The following is a 14,090-nucleotide window of genomic DNA, read 5'->3' as shown; positions in this document are numbered from 1 at the left end:
ATTTAAAGAAATTTTGTTCCAATTAATGTTTAATTTTTATGTTGGTTTTGCAGCTATGAGTGAAAACAATGGGAGGACGAAGAGATTAGACAGGGAGTGGGACGAGGGTAAGGACGGGAGAAGATGGTTTGATGCTCCGAGTAGAGGGGAAACCAGACCTCCCTTAGATCGGAGTAGAATGATCTGTGCCGAACCTAAGTCGGGTGTTGGAAAAAATCGTTTGAAAACTTTCGGTAAGAATCCAGGATTTAATCGATATTCAGATCAAAATAATACATTTTTTAAATCGCTTTAAACTTTTAAAGATCAGGGAGGCGTGGGGGCTCAGCCGTTGGGGCCTGAAAACCTCATGGAGACAATAAATTTCAATTATCCAGAGGGGGGGGGGGGGCAATGATCCTCAATAGCCCCCACTTAAGTACAAATCTGGATTTCAATATGTTATTTCCTTTTTATTGGCAGCATCGCGTCTTGCGTTAAAAATTTTGTTAGGGAAAATTTCTACTTTTTTCTACTAATTATGGACATATTGTTGTATCTATTCCTTGTGTACTGAAAAATTGAGATTTCATAGAACAAATAGTAAATTTGTTTATTTTTTGCTAATAAATTTATATTGGGATGGTCATAAATAAAAATAGGATTTTTTTTTTATACCGCTCTTTTATAATCTCAGAGCGGAAGTTGAAATTTACTTAATAGCCAAGATTCACTTTAACTGACTGCTCCTTCGAGAAGGAATGTATGAAATGTCGTCTTACAAGAGCAAACTCGTGAAAAATATTCTGTGATTGGATTTTAAATATATATTTTTTAAATCTAATGTTGCACACATTAGCCATTAACTTTTTCTCTACTCAACACACACCTTACTTTATTCTATTAGAACATAACTTGTAATATATCTTGCTGTAGTGTATTCATTTTGTATATCTCATTGTCTTTCCCTTTGTATTCTGTTCTACACTGTTAAGTGTACACAGTCCCTAAATGTTATTCTCTAGCTGTTAATGCCTTTTTCTACTCTGCAAATTTCTTTTATATTTTTTTCTACCCTGTATATATCCTCGATAACATATTTTACTCTGAACAATGTACATATCTTCTACATCTTATTCTACTTTGTATATATCCTATATTTTTTATTCTACTTTAAACATATCCTCTATATCTTGCTCTATTCTTTACTACTCTTTAAATATTCTCTAAATCTTGTACTACTCTGTATACATATCCTCAATATATCTTGTACTACTCTGTACGTATCCTCAATGTCTTGCTCTACTCTGTACATATCCTCTATTACTTGCTCTACTCTGTACATATAATCTATATCTTATTTTTATTTGTATATATCCTCTTATTCTACTCTGTACATATCCTCAATGTCTTGCTCTACTCTGTACTTATCTTCAATATCTATTCTACTCTGTACATATCTTCAATGTCTTGCTCTACTCTATACTTATCCTCTATATCTTGCTCTACTCTACATATCCTCTAGATATCTTATTCTACTTTGTATATATCCTATATATCTAACTCTACTTTGTATATATTCTCTATATTGTGTTCTACTTGTACATATCCTCTATATCTTATTCTACTTGATACATATCCTCTACATCTTATTCTACTTTTTGCATATCTTCTACGTTCTACTTTGTTACAATTTATATATCCTTTATATCTCATTTCCCTCTACGTTGTTATATGTACGTATCGCCTATTTCCTGCATGTTCTCAATACATATCCAATTGACTCTGTACTACTAAATACATCTCCTATTTTCTGTTCTTCTCTGCACATATGTCTTCTTTATCTTAATCTAGTTTGTACAACGTACTTATCCGTTATATCTTATTCTACTTTGTTTATATAGATATTGGTGTTGTGTGTTGTAAGAAAATGAAAAGAAAAAACCTAAAAGTGAAAATTGATTTTATACTTTTACTATAAATTATATATTTGAATTGTTTTACTCTGTACATATCCTCCATATCTTGCTCTACTCTGTACAGTATCCTCCAATATCTTGCTTGTACAGCGTACATATCCTCCATATCTTGCTCTACTCTGTACAGTATCCTCCAATATCTTGCTTGTACAGCGTACATATCCTCCATATCTTGCTCTACTCTGTACAGTATCCTCCAATATCCTGCTTGTACAGCGTACCTATCCTTGATATCTTATTCTACTTTGTATATATATATTTATATATATATTCTAATCTGTACATTTATCCTCCATATCTGCTCTACTCTGTGTACAGTGTACATATCCTCTTTATTTTTCTCGGTCCTACACATTATAATACTCATTTTAATATACGTTGTTCATCTTGTTCTATAATTTGTTAAAATTCTCGTATCTGTTCATATCTTACTGATCTGCTACTTTGTACAATACTATACTTCAAGGTCTTGTTCTAGTTTGCATCCTCTTATCTCTTGTTCTAATCTGTACAATGTACAATTGTACAGATCTCCTATTTCTAATTTTAAGTATGAATATCTTTTGAATCTTATCTATAAAAGAATAATTGTTTAGACTCAACTCCAGTTTCCTGTAAACCTGTATTCTACAAAGTGTTTTCTCCGTCAGAAAGTCAAAACAGAGAAATTGCGCCTCAGGAATCCATCACCACTCCTGGTATAATACCACCTCATTCCTTTCATCCTGTATCTCCATACCCTCCTGCAGTATCCTATCCCGGACTCGCCAACTGTTCCTACCCCCCGGCTCCTGCAATTCAACCCAACAATGGTCTAAATCAACATTCTTTCCTTCTCCCTGCCCACTCTCCCTCAGTTCCTCCCTGTCCTGCAGCTCCCGGTCATATTGGGCAATTCTCCTTCGCTAGTCCTTGTGTTCAGGACGGATTCAACCTTTACCCTTGTTGCCAAGGTATGCAGAGACTAAATTAAACAAATTTCAACACGGTTCAAATTTGAAAAACCGATTCAGATCCTTCCTTGTCTTCAACGTTAAATCGGTGGTTCAAATTTGAACCGGCAGTATAGTTAATACAGCGACGTAGTTAAGATTCATTATCTTCAGTCCTAGGACATTTATCTTAACGTAATTAATTATTTTGATATTTTTTTATAGGTTCTGCCCAATCAACGGTTCACAATGGAGAATACGCCATGAATACCGACAGAAGCCAGGAAAACTAAGTTTTTTATTAAATAAGTTATTTTACTGGTTCCAAGTGAAAACTTAGTTTGAAATAGTTCTCTTGAAATTAAGATTTAGTTTTCTGAGCAGGACGGATTTATGTTTGATCCCTCGATTCCTCCACCTTGCTTTGCTGGATACCAACCTTGTTATCCTGAGTTCCAGGGACAATACCCCGCCTTCTCTAGCTTAGCGGTTAATCCTTATAGCTATCCGTTCAACACAGCTACTAATCCGGTAAACTCAGCCAGCTACCCGGTCAGCACATCAAGCTACCCGGTCAACTCGTTCAATTACCCAGTTGACTCCTCCAGCTACTTAGTAAGCTTGTCCAGCTACCCGATGAACCCTGCTTCCTCCGAATACACCGTTTACCCGCAGGGTGGTTGTGAACCAGTTACTTCTCCGTACATGTACAGCATGATACCTGTATCACAGATCAGTCAAGTCATTTCACAGCCTCAAGTCACTGCCGAGGTATTCATTCATTCTACACGCAACTTAAGTTTAATATTTTTTTCTGCCGATAGTAACAAGTCTAGATCAAATAATTTAGAATTTCTGGCAAACTGATAATTTGCGGGAGAAATGAAAGAAATAAATGTATAGTGACTAAAGCCGGCTAAATTAAAGTGTAAATCCCCCCCCCCCCCGCCCCCTTAGAAAAATTAAAGTGTTATTTTGTATGGATAAAAAATGTCATGTTAGAAATTATCTATGCTCTTCATTCGAAAACATAATGAGTAAAAATAACGTATATTTTCTTTTTGTAGGAATCTAACGTAGTGACTGCTCAAGGTTGAAAGCTTTTAAGCAGATATTTTTTTTCTTAAATCTGATCGATAATGAATTTAGAAGTCCTTTAATTTTAACCTTTCTAACGTTTATAACGTATATCCTAAAAACACATTTTAAAATTTCACTTCTAAGCTGTCATTTTCAAACTTTTTCAAACTAGTTATCAAAATTTATTAAACTAAAACTTTCAAGGAGACGACGCTACTAGTAAACCGGATTTATCAAGTCAGGCATCAGAGTCAGTCTCTCTAAAAGCAGGAGGTGATGCAAATTCACCAGACTCCAAGCTGTCTCCACTTATGAATTCACTTACTATCACGTCTTCTACAGCGGGTCCGAACTCGGGGACTTGTCTGGTATCTTCCTTTAGTCGAAGAGGACCTCGACCTTCTTCCGATATTATTACAGTGGACCTAAAACCAAGATCTGGAAAGGATACATCCTCTTCTATATCCTCCACAGTGGGTCCTGCAGGAGACGGAGCACCAACCGTCAAGGTTGGATCTGGCAGAGGTGTTACTCCGGACATAGTTAAGAGTACTGAAATCAAGGTATGTTACTCCGGACATAGTAATGAGTACTGAATCCCTGGTAAGGGATTTAAAAAGATTTTTCTTGTTTCATACAGACTTTTTTAGACAAACAGCCAACGTTTCTTCTCAGGTAGGAGTTTTCTCATTAGATATCGAGATCAAGCATTCAAGATTAACGATACTCAATCATACAAGTTCTCACTTCTGTTCGATTTTGGTTTAGGTTTTATTTTAGATTTGTCCCCCCATAAAGGGGTATACTAAGTAATGAGAGAACAATCAACCCATCCTGCGATGAACATCAGAAAAGGGATACCAAAAAATGACTTACTGAACGAGTTCAAGTCAAATCTAGATGTCATAGAAACAATAACTCGTCTTCTAAAGCGCAACAGTTTACGCATCTATTTGAAGTCGAGATAATTTTGATTAATGTGAAATTGATGACGGCCTGCACCTCGGCCTCAGGCTTTTTTAGATTTAGTTAAGCTTATTTTAGTCTCGAAATATTAAGATTTTACTTTCACTTTTTAATCCGCATTTTACTTTGCGTAACTTTACTCGACTTTAATTACATTTAATTTTAGTTGAAAACAAGAGAGCTGCAGAATAGAAATCAATGGAATCAAATAGATGAAAATGCAAACCAAGAAGGTTAGGAACAATTATATTATATTATTTGGATGCTACTTTTAGCTGGTAAACCCCCTCCACCCACCACACGTAAAGCTTACATTTATTTGGAGAACTACTATATTTTCGAATTTAAATTAATTTTTAGCATGCCTATTGCCTACCCCACCCCCTGACTCCTTGATAAATGTATCTGAAAAAAAGCAATGGAAATTCTTGTTGGCATCTAACGAAAAACCCAATAGAGATTGGCAAAAAATTTTATTTGAGTCAAAACTAAATCTTTAAAAACTAGTTCAGTCGATTTAAAAGTTGTCAACTCTGTAAAAACTATTATTTATCTCTCCTAAACTAGGTTCCGATCAATTCTTTTCATAAAGGTGTTGAGATATTGGCTGGATCATCTTTCTATCCTTCTCCTCAGCCTTGCGGACCTGGTTCAGATTCTCAACCTCAGAAACCCTTCCCATCTTCTCCAACAGGATCCGTCCTTACTTCTCCATCTGTCCCATCGGGTCTACCCGTCCTGGCTTCTCCATCTGCCCTGCCCGTCCCAACTTCTCTACCTGTATCCACCCCAACCTCGAGCTCTACTCTTTACCCTAGCTGGAGTTCTAATGCACATTCTGGCGTAACGAACTACGTGTACCTGCCGTACAGTACATTGTCTGCGCAATTTAACCCTAATCCACAGTACAATGTTCCTGTACTGGTCATGCCGGAGCAGTACACAGAACAACAATATACTCCATACCAGTACAATCTAAACCAGTACAACACCAGTCAGTACAATGTACTTTAAATATCTAGCAAAGATTGAAGATTTATTCGAATTTTAAGTATTACTTGTCATGATTATGAAAATTTTATGTCTACAACCCTTGAAAATTGTACTGTAAATGAATTGTAAGCATTGCGCAGTTTTGTGTAGTGTCCGTGTTGAAATTGTGATCTCGTTAAATGAAATTGATTTGAGATTGAAAACGGACCCTTCTCTTATACTTCGTTTTTAAAAAGAAACAAACTAAACTTAATCTAACGAATTATATCTAAAAATGACATTGTACATTTCAAACATTTTAAACTTTTATATTAAAGAATCTCAGAAAATTGTTTGTCGCAAATGAATTCCACTATGAAATCCTATTCTTTAATTTTAATGAACTATTCCGTACACATTCTGTTCCCAATTTTAAAACAAATTTGACATGAATGTTACTTTTTTATCGCGAAGAAGATAAAAAACTGTATAAAATGAAGTTTTTAAACAGCGCTCTGAAGTGTATATGTACGTCTAATTGTAAATTAATAAATAGCTGAAGTTATTTGTTTTTAACTGTTTCATAATTAACTAAAGGGTTTAATACTTTACAGAGAACTGCGAGGTCAACGTTTATAGATATTTGAACAATTTGGGAACCATTTTTATAAGGTCAGTAATAATTTTAATACTGGGCCTGCACCCTTAAAGGAAACTACTTTAATTAAATGATGAGTTTCGATCAGGGTTTTCATGTGCTAACACTTTTATTACATTGTAAGGAAGTTTGATCATATTTTGATGCCCAAAATTTGTAGTAGTTTTGCATTTCCGCATTTTCTCCCTCCTAAAGGCCAAAGAAGCCTTCTGACTTTATTACTAGAGATTTCTCTCTGAGTTTTTGCATGAATACCTCAATTGTGATCTAGTTTTTGAATCAAAACCCAAAGTGGGGAAAAAAAAATTTTCCCCTGATTTTTCCCGCATTCTCCGGTCATAGTTTTCAAAACCTTTGCGTTAGGTCCATGTGGGGTGTCTAAAATCATAAACATTGGGTCGGGAAACTCAATTCTGGATTCTATAATCCATTTCCCCCTCTCCTTTTACCATTTCCCACCACCTTTCCCGCATTTTCTCCCTCCTAAAGGCCAAAGAAGCCTGACTTCAACAACAGATTTCTCTCTGATTTTTTTGATTTTTTGCATGCAGACCTGAATTGTGATCTAGTTTTTGAATTAAACATCAAAATGAGGAAAAATAATTTCCCCCCTTATTTTTCCCGCATTTTTCGGACATTTTTAAAAAACTTTGTGATAGGTCTATGTGGGCCCGTGGGGTGTCTAAACTCACTAACTTTGGGACAGTAAACTCAATTCTGGACTCTATATTGCATTTCACTTTCTCCTTATATAATTCCCCCCCCCCTTTTCCCGCTTTTTCTCCCTCTTAAAGACCATAGAAGCCTTTATTACCAGAAATTTCTCTCTTATTTTTGCATGCAGACCTGAATTGTGATCTAGTTATAAAATCAAAAACGAAAGTGGGGAAAAAATATATTTTCCCCTCTCTAGAGTCATCAACATTGGGTCGGGAAACTCAATCTGGACTCTATTAATAGAGATTTCTCTCTGATTTTTGCATGCAGACCTGAATTGTGATCTAGTTTTTGAATCAAACAACAAAATATAGGAAAAATAATTTCCCCCCCCACTTATTTTTCCCGCATTTTTCAGGCTTTTTTCAAAAACTTTATGTTAAGTCCATGTTTACCTCACCAATTATTCTGTAAAAAACTGAATTAATAAAGATGATTTCTTGTAAGTAATTCTTTTTTAGGACTAAATGTTGTATATAATTTTAAGAATAATTAAATATTGATGTTTTTAATTTATTTTTCAACCAGTCAATGTACAGCTTCCATTGTTAATGTTCTGTTCAGTACATTTTAAGCAAATTGCGTAACATTTCCGATCGGGCCCAAATTTTCTATGGGGTCACGTGAAAGGCCGAGTTTGAATTTCTTAAACAACTGTTTAACTTTTTAAATTTTTTAACATTTGAACAAAAATCAACGACTTCTTTTTGTTTATCCGAAGCAATACAAAATTGCAGTTTGAAAAGCAACATTTAAAGCTAAAATTTGAATCGATATAAAGTGGAATTAAGATTAGACTGCCAGGTGTGGCGTTATTTCTGGGTAAACGTTAAATAATGGTAGTAGATTCTACGCAGCAACTTTTCCGCGGCATCCGGAAATATTTTTGCAGTTTACGGCAATGCGCACAACAGAAATCTGGTAAATTAAATATTATATTTATACATTTAAAAAATACACTATATGCTGATATATAATGTGATTACAGAATTAATTAACTATACACTTAACTATCATCAGTTGCAAGTATCAAAATCTTATCAATTAACTTACGTAAACTAAGCTGTAATATTGATCCCTAATGTTAAAACAATTGATTATTATTGTCTGTCGCTCAGCAAAACTTGATTGATTCTCAAATATGAGAAAAACTTTCACTTAATTTACTGTTTACATTCACAGAATTGTGCGCGAATGCCGCGGAAAGTTTGCTGCGTAGAGTCTATTACCATTATTTAAAGTTTACCCAGAAATAACGCCACACCGGTTCTTATTTGCCATGCAATTTTAATTTAATTAGTAGACGTACTTTGTACCTTTATTTTAAGATCAAACCTGATAAAATCAAACGCAGACGTCAAACCTATCAGGTTGCTAGGTGGAAAAATTAGCTAGGGGAAACGAGTATAAATACAAGTTTTAATCATATTAGAGTTAGAACTCCATACTTGTTAATCTATTATAATATTATGTAACCTAAATACCTTAGGTAGAACCACGGGAATTTACTTAGCTTGGGTTAAAATTATGAATTGATTGGGTTGGCTTTTATGGCGAAAATTTAGTGTCAGGCAATAATGCTGTGTTTGAAAGCTGGAGAATCACAAACCCTTTTTTATCTAATTTTAAACTGTTTCAAACTCAATGATTTTAATTCACTATACATGAAACAAATATCCTTTTTTTTCTCATAAAGGAGATAAGTTCTAAGATTGATAAAATAGTTATTACAACCATTGAAGAAACTTATGACTTACAAAGCTAGTTGAACTGTGATAATCCAAAAACACTGTCTAAAGCTTAGTAGGCTTTTTGATAAGAAAATTATGAATTTGTTTGCTGAGCATATTTATTTCAGGAAAAATCAACTAAATTATTGTTCTGTCTTAAAATACGCCATCTTTGATTTCTTAAATAGAATACTATAGTTTATAGAAAATGCTGAAGGGAAATAGATATTTTTTTAAATGTATAACTTTTTCCCTTAAAGGTGATGCATTGTTATAATATAATATACTAGCTTAGGAACCCATCATTGCCTAGCCGTTTACCCGCACTCATGGTCAATTTTGCCGGAAAACTAAATTTTCGAAATAAAAGCCGACTCACGCAACTCAGAATCTTAAAACCAAGCAAATACATTCCCTTGGCTCTCCCAAGTTTCTCAAACAAAATTTGAGGCAAATCGGTTCAGATGTTCCTTCCATGAGATATGATCGAACAAACAAACAGAGAAAACAACTTCATTTTAATTAAATTGAATTTAATTACCTGTCCAACCTAATCATATCTGGATTTTTCCAGTTTTTCAAATGTCTTATTATCAGCAGAGTTAAAAGTACTTGTTTCAAAATTTTACCAAAAAACAATTCAACAGAAAGGAAAATATTCTTTTCTTTATTGATAATTTATTTTCTCAAATTTTTGACATCTGATAAACTTTTAATGTAGTTAGTTCGGTTTTTGGACCACTGTAATAGAAATTATTAACTACATTTTGGTAAATTGAGCATAGGTTTTTGTTTGTCATTCAACATTTAGAATTTTAGACCTCCAAAAAAATGTTTTTACTAAAATCGCATGAGGTATAATAAGTAAAAGTAGGTAAAAATTAGGTGAAAATTAGGTGAAAAATTGGGGAAAAATAGGAAGGAAAAAAGATGAAAAGAGGGTAGAATGGGGGAAGAGAAGAGAAAAGTAAACCTAAAGGCTTTAGAAGAAAGCTAATAAATTGTTCACGTTATAAATTCATTACGAACAAATTTGGTTTAAAAATCCTGGAACCAGGAAAGATATTCGCAATTTTTCTTTAACAAGAAAGAAATCTTGATTAGATAGATAGATTAGATTTGTGCAAAAAAGCCCAAGATTGTTAACGATGAGTACAGACAGAGTAAGGGGTTATCAAATAACCTTTTTATAGAGGGAAGTTTTTGTGCTTATAGGGTTTCACTTTATAAAAAAAATGTGAACCCTTTAAAAGTTGTATATAAGACAAAAGTTATATTATGCAGCCTAGCCACTTGTTAACCCTGTCTGTGTGTATTTAAAAGGGAGTGGCCGGCTATGTAAGGTAGTTGAACAGAGTATGCAGTGTTGTGGAAAACCTCTTTCGGAATCATTTGAGACTTATTAAATTTTTTAAAGATCTGTAAATCCTGAGTTTGAGCGCAAATTCGACGTTCAAAACTCCTACTTTGGGGGTGGATACGTTTTCAGAATTATTTTTTTAAAATGTATTTAAATAGTAGAAAGAAAATAGTCCTCTTCCCAATCATTTACACGCGCAAGCCAGATTCTAGGTGAATTTTGCCTAACTTTTTGTGTTGAATTGGCTGATTATTGAGCTAGAATGTTTATCAGGTTATAAGTTGTTCTAAGCAATGAATGATCCGAATTTTTCTGGATTTATGAATAAGTTTATTATACCTGTAATAAATTGATAACAAGTGTTTTACAATCCTTAATTTATCCCACACTGAGCCTTGCATATTTATAAGTTATAAAATCTAAACAATTCTTAACACTTGTAAATTTTTGCCAGAGGACTGCATATTTTTAAGAATTTATACATCCCGGACGAAAAAATTAAATAGAAAAAAATATACATAAAAAGATGTTTACTTTTTTAAAAATTCTTTTATTTTCCTTAATGTTAACCGCTCTGTGCAAACATATAATAATTTACTTGTGCTAATTGTATCCAGAAATATAAAAAAATCTTGTTTTAAAAGTATTTCACCATTTTACGACTAAAATTTTAGAAAGAATTAATAAGAGTAAGAATATTTAACATTTATGGAATACGTATATTTTTCGTTGGTTGCAAGACCTAATTTTCCAATATTAGTTTTTAATCATACAAACATTTTATAACTTTACATTATTCATGATTCATCGTATAATATTGGAACATAATATTTTTGTGAATTCTTCTAAAAAGATTTGTCATATATGTACTAGCTGAAGTTCCCAGCGTTGCCCTGGCTAGTCATATTTACTTCCGCCGTTCAGTCGCTATTTTTTTAAAATTATGATTTTAGTTGAGAAGTCCGGGATAGCCCATGAAATTAAAGAAAATTAACAGCCAATGTCATCCCGGGGTTCTCATGAGATCCCTAAAAAAATACGGCCATAAATGAGCTTTATTATATTTATATAGAAGATAAAAACACAGCGTTTGAATTGTAAGTATGTATGTTTGTATGGATGTTATGTGTGTCTGTTTTTTACCTGCTGCCGGCCAACCGAAAAGAAAATTGTACACTTGCTCCCTGGGTAACATAAAAAAGTTGGTCGAGTATTGGACGATTTATTAAAAATTCACAGCTGCAATGCTTGGGATCCATTTCCGTTGGATTCCAAACGTTTTGGTTTCCAGGATCCAATCCGCAACATTTTGGCTACAAGGATCCGGATCCGCAACATTTTGGCTTTAAGGATCCGGATCCGCAACATTTTGGCTTCCTGGATTCGGATCCACAAAAATTTGCAGATCCACTAAAAACTGTAAGAAAAACTTTTTGCTCTCAGATTATTATAAATGTCCTAATCTCTGAATTTCGGCTCATCAAGTTTTAGTATCAAATTAACCAAAAAAATTGAAAATTCTTGTTTATTTTAAAGAAATGTTTATAGCTTGGATCTGGATCCATTTTTTTTTCAGGGCGGATTCAGAATCCTCATCCAGGGGCGACTTTCGCTACTTTTGGTAGTCACTGTAATTATTAATGTGTCTATTTGATAGCCAGGGATATAATCATAAGAATTATAAGAATTAAAAGAATTATATCAATTAAATGAATTCCGATGATCTGGAGGAAAAATGAAAAAATCGACATCAAAAGGCAATTCTGCGAATAAAACCCTCGTTTAATCTTTTAGCATCACTTATTTTCTTATCAGCTCTATTGATTTGTAAACGAATTATAAAACATTTTATTTCACTTTATATAAATCGTAAATAATTGTTGCAAGGAATCTGATTTATTGGCTGTGTTGCAAATCATAAATTTGTAAAAAAGGGTTTAAACTTCTTATAACTTCCTTGCAATTTTGACATTTTATTATCGTAGTCTTTTTGATAAGAAAATATAACATTACTTTTTCGAAAATAGGTCTAAGAAATTTTTTCTATAAATACTACAGTCGGAAAATAATTTCAAGAGTTCCAAAATGAAATAGAAATTTGAGAACATTCTCTTTGTTTCTGATTTTTTTTTACTTCTCTAGATCTTACTTTCAGTCAATCATTTGTTCTAACCATGTCAATTAAGCGGAGAACAAGTTCTATAATCAGATTTATATTGTAATAAGTTGATTTTAATAAGATGGATTGCTGTCAAAACCCTTTATAAATTGTACATTATAATAATATCGATTAGAAGGCAACTTTAAAAGGCAATTTTTTCAAATTCAATATGATAAATTACAAAGTGTGTTATTTTATTTACATTAGGCTAGCACTTGGCAGCATTGAATAGAGATTAATTCTTGATATAAAAAAGTCATTTATGAATGTTTGTTAGTTAAATCAAACGATGAGTATTTCAAGAATGGTATTTCATTAATTTGTTAGTAATCTTAATCTGAATAATTTTTTCCGTCAATTTTCAAAATTACATAAAGGAGGTTGTATTTTGTAAATGCCAGGAATATAAGGTTATTCTGTGATAATCAATTTAAGAATTTTACTTACTATTGCAGTTTGACAAAAGAGGTGCAAACCTATTTCTAAGATCAAAAACGACCCACTATAGTCACCTCTTAACTGTCACGTTCTGTGGGACACACTGTATTTATCCGTCTACGGATCCTGTGGAAGGTTATCCGTTTAAAGGGAGTGTTAGCGAAAATTGAAAGGAGGTATAGGCTTACGGATAAAAATAAAATATAAATTCAGAAAGTTTCAACATTCAACTCAGATCGTAAAAAAATCTTTTTAATTCCAAACCAATCATTCAGATAATACAACCAATAATCATCGATAGTTTTTCGACGCATTCGTATAAAGTTCATATTTCATAGTTCTATGGGATTTACTGTATATAAACCCTGACTGATGGTGTTCCATGATATAGAGGTTTAAAGGTATGATTAAACCCAGCTCCGGGATACATAAGAATATCGCAGGCTGAAATTATCTGAGAATCGTGCAACCATGCCAGTTTAATGTTGAGAAGGAACACTGTGGGGGATATTTTCATCTCAGCATGACCAGATCTTAATTTTTTTCTTCCCTCAATCTTTTAAAATTTTGAAAAAAGATAAAATTTTCATTATCCTCCTTATTTCAGTTTTGTATTTATAAATAGAGCAGAAAATAAATGATTTTTCGGAAAGCTTCTAAATAAATTGTTCACCAATAATATCTTAAATTGTTCAGGTTAGGAAATTCCTAGTCCCTGACAAGGGATGAGGTCGAGCGCTGTGGCTAGGAATTGCGTCTCTGATCTCCTTAAACCTATTGTGAATACATCCCTTCGGATTTTTACAGTTTAAACTATGAATGAAATTTAACATGCAGATTAAAAATGTATGATGACTTTTATCATTTTTTCAAACAAAATCCTCTAAATTTCACTTGGAAACACTGTCATCGTATTGGCCTGCATTTTTCTAGGTTTGCTTACATTTCATGCATTCTATACATTGTATCTACTACATACTACTATTCTATTCCTGGCATTGAACTTTGAGTAATCTACCCCCCCCCCCCCCCTACACACACTTTCATCTTTCATAACTTGCACTTTCTCATACCTCAGAGATTAGTTTGTATTGGGAGTAAGGATACGCTCAAAATAT

General features: G+C 33.2%; 1 protein-coding gene across 1 annotated transcript; it reads left to right on the top strand.

The window, feature by feature from the left end:
* Nucleotides 1-6,473, top strand: LOC111699105 (mucin-5AC). Its single transcript, XM_023469677.1, has 8 exons — nucleotides 1-233; nucleotides 2,555-2,911; nucleotides 3,116-3,174; nucleotides 3,275-3,661; nucleotides 3,958-3,982; nucleotides 4,175-4,533; nucleotides 5,103-5,169; nucleotides 5,529-6,473. The coding sequence occupies exons 1-8, from the start codon at nucleotides 26-28 to the stop codon at nucleotides 5,948-5,950; spliced, it is 1,884 nt and encodes a 627-aa protein (XP_023325445.1). The 5' UTR covers nucleotides 1-25; the 3' UTR covers nucleotides 5,951-6,473.
* The last annotated feature ends 7,617 nt before the right edge of the window (nucleotides 6,474-14,090 follow it).

The sequence above is a fragment of the Eurytemora carolleeae genome, unplaced genomic scaffold (assembly GCF_000591075.1).
Source record: "Eurytemora carolleeae unplaced genomic scaffold, Eaff_2.0 scaffold215, whole genome shotgun sequence".
Lineage (NCBI taxonomy): Eukaryota > Metazoa > Arthropoda > Copepoda > Calanoida > Temoridae > Eurytemora > Eurytemora carolleeae.
The sequence above is the reverse complement of the archived record's forward strand: the minus strand, read 5'-3'. Positions and strand labels throughout refer to the sequence as shown.